At 38.9% G+C, this 22,194-nt stretch overlaps 2 protein-coding genes across 8 annotated transcripts in view; one reads left to right on the forward strand and one right to left on the reverse strand.

The window, feature by feature from the left end:
* phactr3a (phosphatase and actin regulator 3a) overlaps window positions 1-1,994 on the forward strand; it is a 31,275-nt gene extending 29,281 nt beyond the window's left edge. For both annotated transcript variants that reach the window (XM_071475862.1, XM_071475863.1), the window contains exons 10-12: window positions 11-151; window positions 470-546; window positions 1,009-1,994. In XM_071475862.1, coding sequence (XP_071331963.1) covers window positions 11-151; window positions 470-546; window positions 1,009-1,024 — 234 coding nt within the window. In that variant the 3' untranslated portion in view covers window positions 1,025-1,994. The remainder of the gene's footprint in view (window positions 1-10; window positions 152-469; window positions 547-1,008) is intronic.
* A 107-nt stretch (window positions 1,995-2,101) lies between these two features.
* Window positions 2,102-21,696, reverse strand: sycp2 (synaptonemal complex protein 2). Of its 6 annotated transcripts, none has more exons than XM_071475849.1 (46): window positions 21,508-21,696; window positions 20,920-20,999; window positions 20,669-20,809; window positions 20,446-20,579; window positions 20,250-20,352; window positions 20,144-20,168; window positions 19,575-19,660; window positions 19,382-19,476; window positions 19,255-19,289; window positions 19,020-19,162; window positions 18,849-18,901; window positions 18,433-18,478; window positions 18,050-18,154; window positions 17,887-17,947; window positions 17,175-17,323; window positions 16,944-17,018; window positions 16,610-16,696; window positions 16,134-16,242; window positions 15,723-15,880; window positions 15,494-15,544; window positions 15,080-15,143; window positions 14,945-14,990; window positions 14,726-14,805; window positions 14,126-14,565; window positions 13,910-14,025; window positions 13,762-13,798; window positions 13,598-13,671; window positions 13,465-13,510; window positions 13,312-13,355; window positions 13,130-13,190; window positions 12,650-12,815; window positions 12,490-12,554; window positions 12,226-12,402; window positions 11,631-11,795; window positions 10,349-10,493; window positions 9,289-9,590; window positions 8,121-8,411; window positions 7,617-7,668; window positions 7,219-7,347; window positions 5,127-5,320; window positions 4,692-4,786; window positions 4,371-4,470; window positions 4,126-4,184; window positions 2,796-2,874; window positions 2,430-2,486; window positions 2,102-2,203 (listed from the first exon to the last, which is right to left on the reverse strand). In XM_071475849.1, the coding sequence occupies exons 2-46, from the start codon at window positions 20,941-20,943 to the stop codon at window positions 2,132-2,134; spliced, it is 4,836 nt and encodes a 1,611-aa protein (XP_071331950.1). In that variant the 5' UTR covers window positions 20,944-20,999; window positions 21,508-21,696; the 3' UTR covers window positions 2,102-2,131. The 6 variants fall into 6 exon arrangements, with proteins under 6 accessions (XP_071331950.1, XP_071331949.1, XP_071331945.1 ...); XM_071475848.1 differs by having other exon boundaries at window positions 10,349-10,490; window positions 15,494-15,562; XM_071475844.1 differs by having other exon boundaries at window positions 15,494-15,562.
* Window positions 21,697-22,194: the final 498 nt, after the last annotated feature.

Raw genomic sequence — 22,194 nt, forward strand, 5'->3', positions numbered from 1 at the left:
TGTGTTGCAGCTCAACCAGCGACCCACCGTAGATGAACTGCGGGACAGAAAGATTCTGATCCGCTTCAGCGACTATGTGGAGGTGGCCAAAGCTCAGGACTATGACCGGAGAGCAGACAAGCCCTGGACTCGGCTCTCAGCAGCAGACAAGGTGAGAGTTTGTGTGGAACACAGATTATATTTGCATTTAATAGAAACTTCTGTTTTTTTTTTTTAACTTTTATGACATGCCACTTATCACTTGGATCTGTTATCAAAACAAGCCCACTATTTAGGCCAGATCTAAGACTATGAGCATCACATGTTGCTGTTATCAGCTTATCCAAATCTCCTGTTCTCTTTAGTGTTTTTTAGATTCATTACATTTTCTCCTCCTCCTGCTGTCACTTTGCTGTCCGAAGGTTTCAGTGCACCAGTGGCTCAGGATGCACTTAGGGATGCACTAATGCTGTTTTTCTCTTCCCCACAGGCTGCAATCCGAAAAGAGCTCAACGAGTTCAAAAGCACCGAGATGGAAGTGCATGCCTCAAGCAAACACCTAACGAGGTTAGTATTCTGAGGTGTATGTCTGTGTGTAGTATGTGTTTGGGGATGCGCCTGTTCTATTCTGGGCTTCAGCAGTCTATATTTAGCTCTCCTTGCTTATCCAGAGAGCACCAAGGAGCTAAAGATAGATGGGAGTGCTTCTGAATGTGGGGGTTGGGGAGGTTGTCCTCTGGGGCTTGTATTGCCAGGCACACAGAAATGATAAAATGCCACCGTGTCCTTGGATAAGCTTGTTTGGAAAGCAGGGGTCCTTGTTGTGAGTTGTAACAGTGACCCAGAGAGAGGATGGAAAGAGAGTACATATCCGGCCCTTCAGCACATTTAATGACCGTGCTAAAAATAGCCCCACAGAACTGATTAATAGCTTTAATCATAGCTGGGTATGACGACAAAGGCACCTTCTGCTCTCACGGTTTTCCTGCTCCCCTGAACATGGTTTTCTCTGCATGTTTGTCTCTCCAGGTTCCACCGGCCATGAAAGTGGGGAGTTTCTTCTGTGAAGAAATGCTGAGCTTAGAAGTTTTCTGAAGCTGCTACAAGCTGCTCAGCGGTGACAGTTCAAAGAACCTGAAGCCTTTTTGTCTTCAGCGTGTCTTAAACATTCTTCCAGCACCCTTGACTATCATATCATCAATATGACGGCATGGGTGTGGGAGAGAAGATGACGGTAATGTTTGTGGCTGTGTGACCTGGAGACTACTGGATGTCCCCACAAGGAAGCTGGCTGGTGGGAGAGGACTTTGGTGGAGCCTCTGACTCACAGGACAAGAGCGGAGGAAAAAACAATCTTGTCATTCAGTGTTTTTTTTTGGTTTTTTTTGTACTATTTCATGGACTCCTTCGACAAGGCGGTGTGAATCCATGTAGTGGGAAGAAGTTGTGCATGTGACCAGCTTCACCTTTTCTTAACTGATGAGTAATGTGTCACTTGGACTGGGTAAAGACTGTGCAGTCTGGGGAGGTGGTATTGGGAATGAATTTGATATTAACTGTACATACAGTATGTCAATCTGAATGGGACCGTCAATGTCTTCACTGAAAAGAGAAACACCTTTGTAAGCACTACTTGTCTTCAAAATACAAGGTCTTTTTTAAAAAAAAAAAATGGCTTATCTCATTTTTAAAACATTTTTATTTTCAATTAAGAATCAGGTTGAAGAGGTATTTAAAAACAATTGATGGATTTAACATCTTGAATGTTTAGTTGGCATTTTTTTAGTATTTAACTAACCTACACAAAGAAGTCTGGAATTTGTATTAAAAAATACAAAAGAGCCAAGACAATTAAATACAGTTGAAATGATTATTACCTGTGCTTACTTTCACAGAACACTAAAAATGACTGAATCTGTAAATCAAATATCGTAAAATTATAAATATCAGAATAACATAACATTTCTTAGAGAACGATCATATAGCAACAGCATGTCCATGTCAGAATTAACAAATACACCAACATACAAAGAACCTGGAAAAATCAACACCCCAGAAAACCTTGAAATAAGCACAGCTTAACTACACAGCCCAGTGTGAATCATGTGGTGAAATACACAACCTTATGTATAGCGTAGAGGCCTGACAGGACTTAAAACCTGGCTCCATCAGGGAAAAACAAAGCATGCAGACCTCTCTTCACACTCTGGATCTCTCCCTCTTGCTATAAAAGGTACACAAGCACAAAGAATCGTTCAGCAAAGACAATTAATTTCAAACCTTACACCACACCATCTGGGTCGTTAAGTCTCTCAAAACTATGTTATGTACTGGCTTTCAATAGAGCATTGTTCTGCTGACAGAGTTAAAGGACATAAAACGAAAGACAGATAAAAAGCCAGTGTAATGGTTCAGGTCTAATCCATCCAACCTGTGCCGTGTAGACTCACCATCTCACCGAGGAGTCTGTCCTGAACTGACTTCATATCTTTTCTAATCAGGCACATCTGAAAACAGCAGGCAGAGGAGCAGCATTTTAGGGGTAAGAACATAGAAAATGACAGTCAGGACAAGCAGGGGACGAGCTGAGATAATGACATAAGCAAAATGTTGTGAGGTCCACTCAGCAAAAAATGACTGGACAGATGGGTGGTGCAGGCAGAGGTGACATGTTCTATTTAAAAAAACAAAGATGAACTGTGAATATTCTGTCTTCAAAGCTACCTGAGCTCTGGATTTATGAAGCTAATTAGAATACTTGAGCAACACAGTGAAGCAGATATTAGATGTCAGCTGTTCAAGCTTGAGCCTCAGACCTGGGATGTGAATATTTTCTGCTCATACTCCAAGCTGTGACACACGTTACTCTGGAGGGCTTCCTTCAGGGTCTCATTTCTGGAGGGAAAGAGACAGAATCACGCAGCCAAATGAGGCAGAGCTTCATAAGGTGGCAGAACACACAAGGTAAAGGTAAAGGAAATATGCCGAGTGTTAAAGGGGAACATAGGAAACACAGATAAACATTAAATGCAATATTTCTATAAAGTGAACTTCTTGCTTGATTTGTTCGTTGCTTAGTTTGAATTTGAATTTGATTTGCTTTTCATGGTATGTCTCAACAATACAAAAGGAGTTAACCAATGAACTTACTGAATCTCACTCAGAATCAAACATATTTCTAATATTGTGTCCTAAAGCAGAAAGCCTACAATGAAGTCTTTGGGCATTTATGTGACCGCAGAATCAGTCAAGATTGAACTACCCAATCTAAGGACACTGAGCTGAAGACCAAAATAAATGTGACAAAATATGGTCAAGAAAGACAAAAGTCACATAGTGTAATTATGTCACTTACAATCCTTAGCAAAAATTAAAAAAAAAACAAATTGAGGAAAAAGATAGTAGGTTCAAAGTGCTGTCAGTGACAAGGGAAGCTCACCCATCTAAAACAATCACTGTTAGGAATCATGGAGGCAGTAGGATAATAAACATGGTGCTTTTTTAAATATAAGGACAGAGGAAACAATTAGTGGGGTCAAAAAACTGTGTATTTTAGCAAAGGAGGGATTACTGGTTACTCTTCATCTTGTCAAGTGAAGAAATAAAGTTAAAATCTCAATTTTATAACCAGCCATACATGATCATAGATGTTAATTAAAACATGCAGAGAGGTGCGGCATGTTGATGATTTGTGTGCTTTCTATAAACACAAAACTCGAGTACTACATTCATTTTTAAAAGCCAACATTACCTTAGTATAGTTTTGTCTTGTCAAAACTTTGACTGGGCATTTCCAGCCAGAACAACCCTTTAGAGTCAGCCCAGCAGTGGATAATAATAGGGGAAAGCTTGCTAAATAAACATCAGTGAACTTAGCTCAGTCATATGAGGAAGCACTGGCCAAAAAATTGCTTGTGCTGTAGGGTGCATATCTAGCTGATGATGATAAGCCTGAGGAAAAACATCTTTTTCTGTCAAGCATTTTAATCAATTTACACAGAATAAACAAGAGTGTTATTCAACCTTTTACAGAGTATTTGGGTTTAAGCCCTTGGCAACTACATTGATCCAAATGTGGCAGGAAAATAGCATCAACCTAACAACATGGCTCTTTCAGTGCTCACACAAACAAGTCCTAAATTTCACCTCCTGGTTTCCTGCTCCTGGTAAGACCTGAAAGCCACAGTCTGTTTTTTCCAGTGAATCTGTGAAAGGACAGAGACGAAGCACTGATCAGACACTGGTCAAATCAACATCAAGACACATTGTATTTAGTGACATCTTATTTTGTTTTAAAAATATTACTTTCCACATTCTCTCCAATCTGTTGCACAGCGAGTCTGTGTGTAAGTGTGTGTGTGTGGGAGACAGAAAGAAACAGAGTGACCTACAGTCAGGTCTTTCTCCATTCTTTTCAAAACAGTGTCATCTTGCTCCAATTTGTGGATCTCTTCTAAGAGGACCTTCTGAACCTGTGCAAGCCTCTGAGTCCTGCACAGAGGAGACAGAATTAACCAGTGATATGGAACTGCTTTACACTGTACAGTTGTTTTCTCTACAAAACAATTTGGCAGGCAACCAGCCAACAAGTCAAGCTATATCTTGAAGGTAAGAAGTGTCAAATTTTCACATCCACCACTAGCAAATTAGACCTGTGTAAAGAGAAAATAGATTTATGTTTTGTTTATAACACTAATTACATACTAACTGACCTGTATTTGGTGACTTGCACGTTGAGGTTGGAGACATGTTGCTGGACGGTCTTCAAAGACTGCTTGTTGTAAACCTCCATCGTCTTGTAACGATTCTGAATACAAACGCAATTAAAAGATATTGGCTCAGCAAGGTCATCAGTTACCAACATTTCAGTGGCTCAGGATTATTAAAAAAAGAGCTGAAAAGAAGTGTGATGTGTTCAACACAAGTTGTGAGAATATATACAGTTAAAGTAAAAGTGCTTTCCCAAGCATACATGGCCAATATGCCTAAAACATAACACATTTTTTACAATGGTGTTAAGAACCATTTTGAACTTGCTTCAGAAAAAGAGGAACTACATAATATAGTGTGACAGTAATGCAGGTGGTGCTAAATATTTCCTTGCTCTGGTGAGTATATAAATGAGTGCCATCCTGTGTGTGTCCAACCTGGAACTTCTTCTTTAGGTCAGAGCTGAATTGCTGGTACAGGTTGCTTTGGTTTAAAGAGGTTCCCGGCAACTCCAAATCCTCATCCATGTCCATGTCTCCACTCCTCACTTCAGCCTCCCAGTGACTGGAGCTCACCGTGTGGGAAGAAGACATGACCCGGCTCACATCACCTGCAGCAGAAAGCTCAGCGACTGAGCATAACAGACAGATCCACTAATACATAAAGAAAGAACACTTCAGAGTTCTGGGTTAACATCAAAAAAACTATTTAAATTAGGCTGCAAATTCTGCATTGAAAACAGACATTAGTCCATTAAGTTTTATAAGACCTATCAAAAATCCTTTGGCTAAACTTCAAATTATTCATTGTTGGTTTACTCTTTGTACATAATTTTAATAAACTAGAATTACCACCTCACAGTTGTCAAGTCAAGTTGCAGTTTACATCCATTTTTGTCCAGACTCATATACTATATGTAGTGAAGACTCTGAAGGAATTTCAAAAAAGGTATTAAGTGTATTTGCAGAACATTATGATGTCACAGTAAAGTTGACCATCGGATATAAAATGTCATTACTTCATCATTTTATCACGTCATCGTCATCACTTCATCATTTTCTCTATTGGAAATTTTCACGAGAATGGAACGGACGGACAGAGAAATGGACAACCAAAAACATAATGCCTCCGGCCAGGCTGTCGCTGGTATGAGGGCATAAAAATGTATCTCACATGTAACTATTACATTATCTTTTTTTTGTAAGACAACTTATACTTTGTAGTTTTTGGCATTTCTAATGGCAGATGAATACCAATTCCAGAAAAAGATTCTAATCACAAGATCTCTTCTTAGTCAAATTGCCTGACACTGAATGTGATGTCTAGTAAAAGTGTGCCACGAGTTGTGTCTCTTACAGTCCAGTGTTTCCCATTAATAACCTAGACTGTAGCAGCCCACTGCAGTATAAATTGTCCTGCCACAGTTTCATAATGACCAAAAAATATTTTAATACTTCTCAGTATTTTGCATACATTGATTTATTTGTGGTGGCCCGCCACAATATCAACTTTGACCACCACATATTGATTTTCAAATTTTTCACTGATTATATGTGTGCAGCGCATTCATTTGCTCAGCCTCTCCTTGTCCCGCTGTTTCTCTTTCTCTCTCTATCTCTCACACAAACACATAGACAACTGACCCCTGTGACTGGCGAGCCCCAGGAGAATTCCTGCTGGTCGGCCATCAAAAAATCCATAAAGTTTTCACCGTCCCTGTCTGTCTCTATACTGGCTGAGTGCCTGTCATTCGGGGTGCGCCCCTGATCGTGCTGCATTTGTGTGCCAGGACTAGGCTATATATATGTTAATAATATGTTAACCTTCACTGACCCTGGATGTTGTTTGTTTGTTTGCTGTTTGTTATTTGTTTGACATAGCGTGAAGCAACTGGGCTGTATATACTGTTTAGTTATCTATTTGTCACAAAGTAGTTGGCAATTTAAATATTTGCAGTATGAAATTCTGTGGAAAACATTGCTGTCTTTGGTCTGCTTCCCTTGTTTTCCTCTTCCTCTAATTACTTTGTTCTCACCAACTCTGGACCTGACCATGAGGTCTGGCTGCTAAAACAATGAGCAAATATACATATTATCCCACATGAGAGTCATTGCCAATATTAGATTTAAAACTATGAAAATTTGTCATGTTTTACTATGTAATACTGCAATACATTTAAGCAGTATTACATATTCTATCTCTATTGTGTTAATTGTGTAGCATATAGTATATCATGATGATTTGAGAAAAAACTTATGGCCAAGATGCCTAATGGGATCCAGCTGAACTTACAGTGGCAAGAAAAGGATCACACAGAAAATTCAAACCAATTAAAGCAGCGTTGTTGATTTATGAAATGATGGTAAGTATTCTCCATGCTGCTAAAAACTAATGTGGTTTGTGTGAATTATGCACATGTTTTTCAGGTTCTCTGCAAGAGAGGCATTGATTGCTTGTTATTATTCCATCTGGACGTGATGTTATTCCTGACTGAATTCAACACTAATTGCTACAAGTAACATGACTTACAGGATTTGAACAACTTCCTTGGCTTCATCCGAGGAGAATGCTGTCCTCGCATCTTGCTTTTCTTTCTCTCTTCCTTCTCATCTTCCTCTGAAGTACTGCTTGAGGAGATGTAGCGCTTGCGACTGGGTCCTGTAACAACAACCACAAGTTACAACACAATACCCATTATAGGATTGTTTTCCTAACAAAGGGACTTCCTCTAAATTATAACAGTGACCATGGAGCCCCATTTGAGAGAAATTGTACCCATTATCACAATTTCATTCGATAACATTTTCTACTTCATTGCAAACTTGTTTAGATTGAAAGGGAAATTAGCTGTGGATTTTAGAGTGTAGTTACTGAGAAATCCAATTAGTACCTGTAAAGGACCAAGCCGAACACAAAAGGTCTTTTACCTGAGATAAGAAGCTGTGCAGGCTTTACGTCTCTGTCTGAAGATGGTGTTTTCTGTCAGGATGGACAGTAATGTACAAGTCATTAGTATGTCAGTAACTCATTAGTGGTCTTTCAGCACTCCCATCCATCCATCCATCCATCCATCCATCCATCCAACCAAACAACCAACCGTTGAACAATTAATCAAAATATTATCAAAATTCTAACATGGCCAAATGCAATGTCCAAATCGCAGGCACTGCAACTTTTTTGATAAAGGTAAAATGTGTCACAACATACCACAAATGAAGTATTGTGGGGCTATGGAGATGCCCCGGCCTATAAATCATGTTCTCCAGATGTAAGGGAACATTCTTATTTGGTTCAAGCTCCAACAAAAATTACATCATCATCATTTTTATATTTTTTTCAGTGAAAATAAAATGCAAAAATTACCATTTCAACTAAAAGCGGCACTCTGAAATCGGGACTTGTGGATTGTGCATCATGAAAGCCCAGCCTACCTCTGTTTTATGAGATACAGTCAGAGCAGTACTGGGACTGTCCTTAACTCTGCTGGTGAGCACGGATGACTTAATGGATGATTGGCTCAGTGAAACCTGGGATACTGAAGACACTTTGCTGAAGCCATAAAGGCGGTCATCGTTGACTGTGTCTTCAGGGAATGGTGATTGAGGAGGAGAAGGCATGGTCGGCTTGTCCAGATCAAGGAGTGTGGATGTCAACAGGGGCAGAGTGGACAGAGACAAAGGAGATCGAGGTGCTGGAGAGAGACGCTGCTGAACTGGACTTCTCTAAAAACAAATAAAAGAATGGTGAGGGTCAGAAAGTGATGAGAAAGTGATGGACAAGAAGTATGGCATCTCATTTAGTGGTTATTTAATCACCATGCCTGTCATGGATTAGTGTCAGTAAAATGATAAAGACATTTTTCCACAATGCAATAAGGGGCACAGATGAAGTGTTGCAGTGCTATTATCTGTTCTCCCAGGAGTTAAAAAGGTCATTTCAAGGATGCTACTTAATCTTTCAGAACATCATTTGTAATTCCAACATTTTCTACATAAATACATGATGTATTTATTGGGGAAAGTTAAATTTTTCCAATGGCCACTTCAGACTTAAGGTTCCACACATTCACCCCTGAGATGTCTCAGTCAATTAATTTTAACAACTGTCATCAGTTATGGGTGGAGCAGTTTGACCTTAAAAACTGCCTAAAAAGAGAACCTCAGACCTCAAAAATGGTTGCAGAGTGAGTGAAGTGTTACTTCTTCACTTTCTTTGTCCACATTTTCTCAGCTGGTCTGGGAATTTCAAATGGCAATGCTCAGGTCACAGACCTAATTCCTTAAGTTCTAGGTTACCGTTTATGAAGGCTTTCAGTCATCTAGTAATTCTCACATGACTAGCGAGTAGCGTTAATGACGTCCATGTAGTGTAAGGGTGCGTGATTCACTTAAACATGTTAAATACCAGGGAACTCCTCACCACTTATTGGTTTTAAGACCAGTTGCAGTTGAGAACACATCCAAGACTATACTACCCTGATATATAGTATATCATCAGGAAGCAAGTGGTACAAGCTACATTAAAACTCTGAATGTGATTCTGACACTTGACACAGAATCCACAAGAACTACATAAGACATCAGTAAGGTGACGTTTTACCTCTACTGCCCTTAGTCCAATGGAAGGATTTGGTGCAGGGGTTTGCCCTCTCAGTGAAGAGAGAGAAAGGGCAGACTGGATGGACTGAGGCTTAGATGTGCTGCGCTTCTTTTCTGCACTGTATAATACGGAGGGCTTGAAGTTTCCTTTACTGCTGACTGGAGGGCAAGGTTTGGGTAGCAGCAGGATTGGCGAGGGGGTGTCCTGGCAGGCAGGGTCAGGGGAGGCAGGGAGTGGGGATCCCCGCGGGGTGAGGAGAGGGGAGTAGGTCAAACCCAAGGTTGGGGCTGACCTCTCAGCAGCTGTGAGGGTCCAAAATAAGCACAGATGTTCAAACAGCTGGCCTCAGAAGTTGGACAGAGAGTAAAAGGTCAATATACATACAAGCTTTTCTACATATCAATTTACAGTTAAGAGTTTGGAGAGCAATAGGGTCATTTATGTAAGTGTTTTCAAACTTTCTGCATAGGTGGTCAGATTGAAAATGCATCTATTGCAAACAGAACAATGTTTTACACTTTTACAGGGGTTAATACAAAATATCTAATAACAATTAACTGGCCATGTAAGTGCTTTACAAAAAATGGGTGCAACAATTTGGGCTTTGGGTGATAAATATTATTTTGTACACATATCCATTTCAGGTAGGACACATTCAAATCTTTTTTTTTTTGACCTTCAAAAAGAAAGTGATTAGTTCTTTCACGTGACAAAATAATTTCCAAAGAGCACCTGGATTTCATACACTCTTTAACCAGTTAAATACACAGGAAGTGTCACTATACTAACTGAAAAGCAAACACTAGCTTGCTATACAATCTACTATACTTCCACTATGTAGTGGACTCCAAGCAAAAGCAATATTTGTCAATGACTGGAAAAAATCTATGCCAGCAAAGAGTCAAAAAGGCTATTAAGTAATATATGTGGCCATTGTGATGGAATTAATAAACCATTTGACCCAACATGAAAAATGTAATAGACATTAGCTTATATCAAAAGAGTCAAATGACTGTTATCTAACTCTGATGTTGGGGAGTGGCTTTCCACAGAGTCTTACATCTCATCCTCTCGATGAAAGGAGGCGACGGACAGAACGAGGTCTGGCGGGCTGCCCAGTAATCCTTCAATACATTCTTCTGTTCTAGGACTTTTTTCTTATTTAACTTCGAAGTTTCTTGAAGAACCTTCTCAGGCCTCTTCTGCTGAAAAACATAAGAGTTTTTTCGTTTTTGTTATATATATGATTATCATCAAGCACAATACCCACTCAGGCCCACAACATGCATGTGAACAGTCAAGACCATGTCTCATTTCCAGCTTTAAGCTAAAAAGTTACATTTTGATGTAGGACTACATACATTCTTTTATCTGTTTGAATGAGTATGTCAACATGCCTGCCTAGACATCTGATTTTGAAATTTACATAAAGATCCACTGGTGCTCAACAGTACTATGAACAACCAGGAGCTACTAACATGTAAATCTATCAGTTGTCCAATATGGTGAGAGGTTTTATGTTTTTTTTATATATATATTTCCTTTTGCAGAATTTAAATATAATTTTTAAAGGCAATCATCACAAACCCTGTGTCATCAAATGTGGTTTGGAACCTCTGAATAGATTTTTTTCACTGTTCTCCTGCTGGTCTACAAAATATTTCTGTTGGGGGACAAACCAAAATGTGATGGGATATTGCCGCAACATTCTAGTGCTACGACAACTACTATGTTAAAATGATTCCCACAGTGACCACATTCAAAAATCCGTTCACACGGCAAACAACATAATCAGCAACTAACCAGAAATGCTTTTCAGACCTCAGTAAGGTAAACTAGCATGATGTGTGGACTGTCAACAAGCTTTACAGCTGAGAAAAGTTGCATGTGGCTGAACTTTTCTTTGCAGTTGCCTGCCAAAGACCAATTTAATTTCCAAACCATGCTGTTTTTCTGCCAATTTGAGTTTGTTTCAAAAACATTAACTCTAACAGCAGTATATGATGCTTGGAAAACAAGTGAAACCATCTGTGCAGTTTAGTGTAGCTCCGATGTAGTTGTTTTCACATTTTTTGTTCATTTTTTACAGATGCTTCCTAATACATGCTTCATAGTTAGATTTCACACCTAATTAAAATGATGAAACATTACAAATGTCAGTACCAAAGTCTGATGAAAATAAATAATGCCTGTTGCCTGTAGAGGAGAGTTGATCACAGTATGAGCATAAAGTGATATGGATACATTTTCTAATAAATTCAGACACACAGATGCTTTATGTCATGCAGTATGGATAATTGTTTAATCAGGATAACATGATATATAAGCTCTATGACTTCTACCTTAGAAGGGGATGGCTGGTCTGACGCTGACACTGACACTGACTCGCTGCTATGATGGTTGCTCTCTGGCTTCATATATCTTTTGGTTGGTTGCTTGCTTGCAGAGTTTTTCTTCATCGTGTGAGCAGCCTCATGAGTTTTCTTAGTATTCTCCAGCTGATCAGGCTGTTAAGAGACAAAGAAAGTGTGATTTATTCTTTTTGAAACATCATATAATTAACTGCTATCTTACAAATATTACATGAAATAGACATATCAACTGTGTGTACTTGGGATGTGGAATGTGCCCCACCCACATTTTGATGAATCACACTTGATTAAATATCTGCTATTAACATCAAAATTTTCAGGTACTTGTCTTTTGAACAAATAACATTCAAGTGTACATTTATTTTTAAATGATAGTTGATGCTAAAGTAGTTAATTCAAACACTGACACAATTTGCTGCACTGAGCAACTCATGTTGTGTGTCATTTTTTATTGTCACTGTCATTTGCATTCACAAAACAAGTAATAACTATGGTATTTGTTCAGTGGTGTTTCAAAAGGGGATAAACAGGCTAAACTGACATAAAATAAAGGGAGGTCTCTTGCCTTGGGAACAAGACAGTTCTCTGATTCTGACTGGCTGTCATCAGTATCTGGCTCCCTGTAGCTCTTGGTAGAGGTGGCTGCAGCTCTCTTGGGCCTCCTGCCTGCTGCATGTGGTGCTGCTGGCTTCACTGTCTTCTTTGGCTGCTCCACTCTCTCCTTCACATCATGTTTCTTCTGCTTAAACAACAATGACACACTGTGGCTAACTGTGATAGTACATTGCAGGTTAAAGTGCATTATTTCCATAAAACAATACGTCCTTACTTTATTGGGTTTGGTATTGCCCTTTACATGTTTTGGGGATGGTGATGGTAAATCTGGAGATTCATCTGCAATGACACAAAGCATATTCTGTTTATGAAAATATTAATGTCTTTACATTATCAGAGATTGAAAGCATGAATGTGTGGCTTTAAGGGCTTACATGAAGTGTGAGGTGACACAGCTTTAGGCTTGATGGGTGCCTGCCTTGAGTATTTGGTAACTTTGGGTTTGGGTTTCCTGCTCGACTCCCTAAGCCAGCTGACCTCTGTCGTGGCATAGTCTGTATCTGTGTCACTGAACAAATGCTTTTTCACATACCGCTTCCCCTGTAGCACAAAGACAGAGGGAGATTGAAAGAAGAGAGAGAAGAGTGAGGGAGATACTTTCCTGGCCAGTTCATGATGCAAGGTCAAGTGACTGCTGCATAATTCTTGTCCCTATAATAAGTGTAAGCCATAACATTTGAAAAGTGAAACACTTCCTTATTTTGGAAGATTTGTGCTTTCCTTCTTTTTTTCCTGACAAGACTAAAAGTTTTTAATGCAGCGAGAATACACACATGACTACACAGAGACAGAGTCTCCACCAGCTTCTAATTTTAATACCTGTAATAAAACACTACAGTACTATGAAACTATACTTTTGTCACAGGTTGTCCTTTCTCAGTTGTCCTGTGGAGTCCCGAGGAGTCATGGATGCCACTGTTAAACAATATGAGGAATATGAAATGAGACAGATTCTGATTAAAAATCTTGACAGAATGTTTGAACTGTTTTAAGGGCTGCATTTCTTCACAAATAAATTCTCAACTGTAAGACCTACCTGCTCGACATGTCAGAAATGTTAGTGAAGGGTTTATCCTTTTCCTAAGGAGCAATTAATAATAATAAAGACTTTAAAATTTACAGTGGCATACTAATTACGTCTGTATATAACATTCAAATATATAGAATAACTAACATTAGTAATATTTACCCCAATACTCAGAGGTGCTTCAGCGCTGAATGCAAAAACATCCTTTCTGTTTAACAGGGAAAAAAAGCGTTCACATGCAGAAACCACAGAAATATTCAAATGTATCTCAAATCCCTTAATTGAACTATATTACCTCTGCCGCGAAGAGTTTGATGTTGTTTTACTGTAGGATTTCATTAGGCCTACAGATGTGCCATTTATGTCCCTCTATAGCAGATAAAGGTCGTCTTTAGTAACTCAAGCAGGAGAAAAGTAATTTTAAATTACTCCTAACCATAAATCATAATGATCACTTACTTTGGCAGTTGATAACCAGCTCATATTGAAGATTGGCCTATTACAAAAACACAAACATTTAGTAAGTGGCGCAATTATCCTAGCAATGACATGTGTTCATTTACTACATTAAAACATAATGTAGCCCTACAAACATCAAAGCGCATACCTGTTAATAAGAGGAGGAATCCAGCTCTGACAGATGTTTTCTGCCATGGATTGGGTGTTAATCTCATAATGGCTAGAGATGAGCTTCACCATGCTTTCTGCAACCTCTGCATCTCTCTGAGTACAGACAATAAAAGATCACAATGAGAATCACAATATACAATATTACACTCCATTGAATGGACATTAATCTGCTTAAATTTTATAGATGTCATACCTTCTCTTTGCTTGAAAGGGCCTTGTTAGTTTCAGCCTTAACGTTGGAAGGTATTTTCTCCTGCAGAATTTTGGTTGTGTGAGCCTCGACTGGAACTTTGTTTGGAGCAACATCTGTCTCTAGTGACATCTTGCCTTTGCGCTTCCCTTTGGCCTGGCCATTTCTCTGGGCCTGCTGCACTTTGGGAGTGCACAAAGTGGCAGCACACTGGTCTGCAGAGCTTCTGCCTTTCGTGTCCCCTCTGATACCAGACATTTTTCTCTGGGTTGCATCTGGCTCTTGAGGTGCATGATCTTGGTTCTTCCCACTGAAGACCTGCTGCAGGCGCTGGGTGAGTTCGGTATGAAACTGCTTTTGGTGGATAGGGCCTGAGCCTGGAACTGACAATCTCGGTGCTAAGGCTGGGCAATCCTGCTGTTGTGCCAAATTTGAATCAGACTCTAAAGAGAAATAAATGCATTTGCTAAACAAAAGTCATAGCAGTAACGACAATGACTTTTTATCTACACTGGATTTGTGTGTGCTACTAGCTATTAATGTGCAAAACATTTTGTGATATTGAGTGAATCAGTAAAGGTATTTTAAGGCTTCTTCGCTCACCAGGTCTTGGGAGGGTATTTATTTTCTGTGTGGGCATTGTCAGCATTTCAGAGACTGACAGTTTGTTCCAGTTAGAAGATCTGCAATGTGAACACATAAACATGTTTAGATATACACTCTATATACACCTCCTGTATAAACACAAATGCATACAACATTACTGATTAGAGCATTGATGGTAGTGGATTACAAAGTGTGGTGGTTCTCCACAGTGCTTACATGTTTCTCACAGGTCTTGGTTGGGTGTCAGGCACAAAATTATCTTCTGTAGGTAAAAAGATCAAGGTACTGTTCAAGAGTCTCTATATAATGGTGTAGCTGTATTCCTGGACTGAGCAAAAGTCAATACAATACCCAGAAACTGTTCTTCTCCCCATCCAGCTAGAACCATATCTACTGCTTTCGCCACTGGTATGTTCTGTAGGACAAGCAGAAACAACAAATTTAAGTGAATGATAGAGTCTATGTAAATACAACTTTCCTTCCACTGAAATAATACATAATATTTATACTAGATTTTCCTGACAGCTGGAGGAGAAATCCTGTGTGGGGGGCTGGTTGCCTCAAAATCATCTGGGCTTGGGGGTTTTTATCTTAGTAGTTACTTGTAATTACTAATAAGAGTATTAAGTAGTAGAGTAATAAGTAGTACTTTGCATAAGTCAATTGTAATATACCCACATATACTGAAAACAGTTTAGAAAGATTGTGCATAAGTAGACAACATATGCTACCTTATTTAAAAACATAATAATTTGGTGATTATACCTTCTTGTGCTTGTCAACCTTGTTCTTATTGGCCTTTTTGGAAGCCGAGCTCTGTAGAGACATATCACTCTGACACAGAGGCCAAAAGAAAAAACAATATCACATTCTACATACTGTGTTATCACATTTTTGACATGCTGTTGAGAGACCACTCAGAGTCTTTAGTATATGAGGCACTTACACAGTCTGTGTAATATGTTAAGTGCAGTGTATTCAGTGTGTGTCTTACTTTCTCTATCATGCCACCTGCTGTTGTGCCTCTGGGTCCTGTGCCATGACTGCAGGTCTTAGCAGTCATCCTTAGTTCTCCCAGGGAAACTTCATCTTTCCTATCACATGAACGGACCATCTCCAGAGATGGCTTCCCTTTACTCTTGGCTGGAGTGTCTAAAAGTACAAAAGAACAGTGTTATAGTTGAGAGGTGGAGCTAAATGAAATGCTTTAAGAATAAACATGGTCAAGACAAACTACCTAGAATGGTTTGGGCTAGAATACTGTGGATATGAATATGGATATGACAAGAATCTTGATACATATGAAACACACAGAGCTCAAAGGACTGATGATACCATGAAGATAATGCAATAATACTGGACCTGGTGTGACAACAACTCTTTACAGTTTCTCAAGTCCACCTACTTGATGGCTTAACAGCAGAGAGGGAACTGGCCCCATGTACACTTCCTCCTGCACTATTGCAGATGAAGGTGGTGGACTCTGAAATCCTCATCCTGGCTGGGGTCACCTCCTGGATGGAAAATGAGAATGGATCCATATAAATATTTTATATGTAATCCCTTTCACATGAAGTTAATGGCACAGGATCAGAAATACAGAAATTCTGCAGTCAATAAGGATTCAGTGTCTCTCAGAATGATGAGTAAATACTTGTCAGCAGAACGTTTCCCTGGCTCTCTACACCCCCCCTACTGGCCACCCTGCATTTCAGTTAGTGATCTGGGTGCCAGGTGCACATTTTCATAGCAGGACTACAACCAACAATTGCACTTTTTGAGTGATACACTTTCATTTTTTCAAGACATAATACATGTTGCTCTGTTTACAATTTAGATTTATTAATTGATCACTGTTTGTACAATACAAAACTCTTTTACCTGTACAGGTGCAGACAAGGCAGGTAAAAGGTACAGGGCAGTATTTTTCTCACTTTCACCAAGCGAGACCTGGCTCTCTGGAACAACCTCCATGGAGAAAAGCATGCAGTACAAACACAGAAACATTTCAAAGCTGCAATGCTGATTTGCACTGACAAAGCTTTTTCAAATTATTCAAAGCATTTCTGATACAATGTAAATCTCATTAATAATGCCCAGCAACCACTATACAATGTTTTGTTTGCAGTTATGACCTAATTCAATAAATTATATATCTTATATTTAATATAGCAGATGTATACTGAGAGCATTATGTTAACAGACCATTTCTTACCTGGGAGCTGTTCTCTTCCATCATGATTTTAACTGTAGTCTTCACAACAGATGTGCCCATCTTTCCAACAAAGCCCTAACAGGAAGAGAATGTAAACTGTTAAACTAAACGAAATCTAGACTCTGCTAAGAGCTAAAGCAAGAATACTCTGGTTTTCAAATATTACAATCTTTGTGAAACAAATATTCGTATTGGTATTATGACCGATAAGCATAGACTGAAAAAGCCTACTTTGTTTTTGCTGTGTCCATAGACACTATGAGTAGCCTGCAGGATGTCCAGAGAGGAGCTGAAGTGGATGGTAAGATTCGATCCTTCGACTGCACCGACGACCACCACCTCTGACAGTTTTAATTGCAAGACTTTCCTCTTGCCTTTCTCTGGAGATAAAAACACACTGTATTGTACAGAAGTCACACACACAAGCGCAAATACTCAAAAGATACACCTGGCAGCCACACACAAAAAAAGTTGTTTTTTTTTGGCCTTTCTAATGCCTTTATTGGATAGGTCAGTGAGAGAGTGACAGGAAAGTCAGGGAGAGAGAGGGAATGACATGCAGCAAAGGGCCGCGGGTCGGATTCGAGCCCAGGGCCGCTGCGGGTAGGACTAAGCCTTAATGGTATGCGCTCTACCAGGTGAGCCACCAAGGCTCCCCAACACACAAATTTAAAGGGGATATTATCTTTTTGAGGCTTAGTGCTCTTGTTTAATTTGTTATTTTCTTTTCCTGGCTAAATCGAAGGCATTGAAAGACAAATAAATCTGTCAAGTTCATTTGTGCATCAAAATGCCTTTAACTGATAAATGCTTTTCTTCTGGGTGGGTGGATGCAAATAATGCTGTAATGCCTACATATAATTGTGCTGGTTTTTTTAATGAAATTTACACTAGAGGGCTGAGCAAGAGCAAATACTAATGCAGATGCTTATGCTTTAATTACCTGTGACAGTGTAGCTTTGGACTTCATTCTCAGTGATACATATTGTTTCCCACTGGCCCTCCTACATGAAGGAGAAATCACTCTATGTTAGACTGTAAAAGATGTCTTCTGTTGATCATAAGTTATACAGCATTTTCCAAATTGACTGTTAATCTTGAGATACCTGTGCATCTTCATCAGCTAAAGAGAAGTAAAAAGAGATGCTGTGGCTGGCAAGGTTGAAGTCGATCCAGAATTCTTCCAGCTTCTCATCAGCAGGCATCAGCAGCTGAAAACATAACCACAATCCTTTCAACACACCCAGTAATAAATACGTAATGAATACGTAATGTGACATTCCATCTGACATGCAGTTAATTGCATAAAGAAGGCAAAAGCGTCTTGAGAAGCTCTATCTTATTGTCTTGAATGTGCTGTCAGACCCAGACAGAGAATCTGTACTTGCTCCTATGTATCCTTGGATATTTACTTACTGTATGTTTTAGTTTCAAATTCTGTTATTTTCTCTCACATTTTTAAAACTATGGAAATACTTTTGGTACTGACCTCATACTTGTCCAGATAAACCTCCAAACAAGGGTAGGAATAGACCCTACAGTACAGAGAGAATATCAATATGCAGTTATAAGCATCTGTCTTCAGCAATGCGTGTTTTCGCCACCTTCGTCAAGATCCCACAAATACTATATATAGTTAAAGAATTTAAATAAAAGGATTGTGTTTGACATCAGTTGACACAGAATTACACAACAGTTTAGTCTACAAATGTTTGTTATCACTTGGCAAAGAGGAAGAACTATAAACAAGATAGTCAGTCTTATTCATTCTCTCACTGTGCCAGTATCAAGGGTGTGAAAAAACAGGTAAATGGAAATATTCCTCTTTTGAATGTCAACCCTAAAGACCCCTCAAGTTCCCCAGATCATGTCTTGGAAAAACACTGAGGTATGATATGCATGTACCTTCTCCTGTCTCCCTGCATCCCATTCACCAAGTTCAGAAACTTGCGACAATCCTGAAATCACACACATTTTCATTCGATTCTCTGTAACCTGTTGTAATATTACTACAATAAACTGCCACAATAGTGCAACACAATGTAAATGCTAATAAGATTATTTTCCTAATTTTACCGTCTCAAACTCTGAATCACGGATTTTAGCAAAGGCACCGGCCACATGCTCCATGCTGAACCACCGATCTGCCAGCTCCTTCCTCTGGTCAGGTGTGGCCATTCTGCACAGAGCCTCCATCAGGGCTGTCTGCAAGTCGTAATCTGACACAAACAGACTGTGTTGTAAATTTTTTGTGTCTATGTGTGGTTCTGGGTAGAAAAAAGAGAGACTGTATTACTTATAGAACACTTACCGCCACCGTCCAATATCTGACCAGCCAGTTTGATCCTGTAGAAATATGATGAACAAGCAAAAGTGTGTGGATATTGTGAAAAATGAGTAATAATGATCCCTGGTATGAGGAAACTACAAAGACATACATGGTGTCTGAGGCCTCTTGTGATGTTAGGATCTTCCTCTCCTTCTTAAGTTCCACTGGGATTTTGTCAAGAATTAAGTTGAATTTACGAATTGCCTGTTAGAACATTATCAGCAAGTTAATTTATGTACAAACAACTGATTCAAAGTTTTTAAATGTACTTCAAAAAAGTTGTTATTAAGATTTTTTCAAACCTCCTTCTGGATCAGGATGTAGATTCTGGGGTCCACTCCCAACTGACCAACAGGATACAGGAAGGACTCTGTAATTTTGTATGTTCCTGCAAACAACATACAGGGGTAATTCTCTGAACAGTGATAAAGATTTTTCTTATATACTAAAGGTCATCATGAAATTATTTAAATCTAAGCTTAACGTGGTTCTACGAAGATTGTCTTCTATGCTAGATGCAAATTATATTTCAACTAAATATGTTCACACAACCTCTAACCATTGTTAATAGCACCTGATTTGACATTTCCCTGAGACAAGTGGGATAGTGGGATTAAAATAACAAATTTAGATACCACTGTGAGGAGAATTTAATGCTCTCCATAACTGTAGAACAAAGAGATTGAAATACTGTTACTTTAAGATTGCAATTTAATTAATAAATAACTAAGTTTCTATATATTTAACAATTTAAGTTGGAATATGCATGTTAGTTATAATTTTCACCTGGATCCTAAAAAAGGCTAAGTAAAGATGAAACACACACAGGATGGAATGCAAATAAAGAAAAGGCATATACAAGCATACATACCTTCTTTGCATGCCTCATGAACCACCTGCAACAGGGAGGAAAGGAAACAGTTTTACATTTCAGACACAAGCAAGAATGTGTGTTTTACTGTTCGACATTAGCTCACCATTAGGGCATCGAAGAAGTCCTCCGAAAGGTTCAACAAGGCTTCATCCCAATGTGGGCCGCACTGGATCCACAGTTGCCTGCATTTCTCAAACCACTGCACCATGTGCATAAAAACCAGGTTCAATAAACAAATACGTACATTTGCTTATACAGCATTCACAGACTGTGTGCCCATATATATTATATGTATACTTATCTTTTCAATCAGGCCTTGACCTATTATTCCTGACAGCCCTGGACCATCACCAGGTAGTTTCAGCTTTTCCCCACATTTGTAGATGATAGCGAGACCCAAACTGGCTGATCTGAAATCTTTCTGATCCAAGTACTACATAAACAATATAGACATAGTTTCATTAAACTTAAAAACAGCAGGGAATCATGCCACGTTAGTGAGTGTGCTGGGCTTGATCTTACCCTGCAGACAAGTTTATCCAATTTGGTGAGAAACTGTTTGGAACATTTCATGGGGGTCCCTTCATATGTTTCGTTTTGCAAGAAGGCATCCAGTGCGAGGACATCCCCTCTCTTTAACACCTCATCGATGACTTTCTCCAACTGCACATGAAATCAAACATTACTTTTTACCATTATAGTTTCACCAACAAATATTTAATAAAGGTTAAGTAAAGTTGGTTAGCTGGGTTGTTTAAAAATTGTATTCCCACCTGTATGTGCTGACCCGGTGCCATTCTTCCCCCCGAGGAACAGCTTCACTGCCACTCGGCCTTTGCTGTCCTCAGAATGACTATAGGGACAATTACAATCAACCTGCCAATCTTAACGCCACTTACACAGGAATTAGCTTCATCCACAGGTGAAGGCCAACATAACGCCGCTAGCACGATCCATCATACCACATGAGCAGTTGACATTACATTACATGACTGTCTTAGTAGGAGTGATTTTCAAAACATTAGTGAGATGAAATTTGTATATAAATTGGCTAACAAGCTAACTTTACCACATTTATCTGTCGACACTAGTAACATAAATTTTATTTACTTTACCTAGCTGTGGCTGTACATGAAGTTTGACATAAAATAAAGTATTTCCAGCTAACTCAAGTCCATCGCTTAGTCATTTACGACCTCATCACTCCGTAATTAAAGGTACAGGACGGTTAGCTTGAGATAACGCTAGCTAAAGTTAACATTCCTAGCTAACACTTATTTTTCCGACCATAACGGTCAGCGGCTACTGAACAACTAAAATCGTTACTGAATTGCACGGTGTCAGATTTGAACGTTACTTACCCGACTGTTCTTCTAACGTTACTTTACTTTAATTGGCACAAAATATGACAAAACATGATAGCTGTTATTTTTTGAAAGTTTTTCAATTGGTCCAGCTCGAAACCAAACGCGCGAAGTCGTTACATTCATCACGCAAGCGCAGGGCGGGACTCCTGTAGTGTCCCACAGCCATGGACGTCAATCATCCCTTATATGTGTTCTGCCCGTGCTGAAAGTTGTATCATGATGGCAAGGTCCTTTTTCAACAAGCTTGAACGTGTGTTTGTTATTCTTAATAAAACAACAATATTATAAATATATTAAATTACATTACAATATATTATAAATTATATGATTAATATTATAATAGATTTTTAGTTATATTATTAATATCATAATTTAATTCAGTGAAATGTTATCCTTTTTACAGTTTACTATAAATTTCCACCTAACTATTTATTATTAATAAGCTACTGGACATTCTGAATTTCCCCAAGAGACTAATAAAGTATCTATCTATCTATTGGCTAAATAAATGTCTGGATTAAATACAGATGTCTGAATAATGATTTTTGCATTGCTTGGGCACATGCGTTGTAAGTTTTATTTTTCTCATTAAGTTCTAATGCTAAAGTAAATTTCCCACTTTACTGTCAAAAGTGTCCCATCTTATGATGGGGGTGATTTCACTGTAGGCGTGTAGACAAG

The sequence above is a fragment of the Trachinotus anak genome, unplaced genomic scaffold (assembly GCF_046630095.1).
Source record: "Trachinotus anak isolate AG129_WGS33_773 ecotype Australia unplaced genomic scaffold, CSIRO_AGI_Tana_v1 ptg000004l, whole genome shotgun sequence".
Taxonomy (NCBI): domain Eukaryota; kingdom Metazoa; phylum Chordata; class Actinopteri; order Carangiformes; family Carangidae; genus Trachinotus; species Trachinotus anak.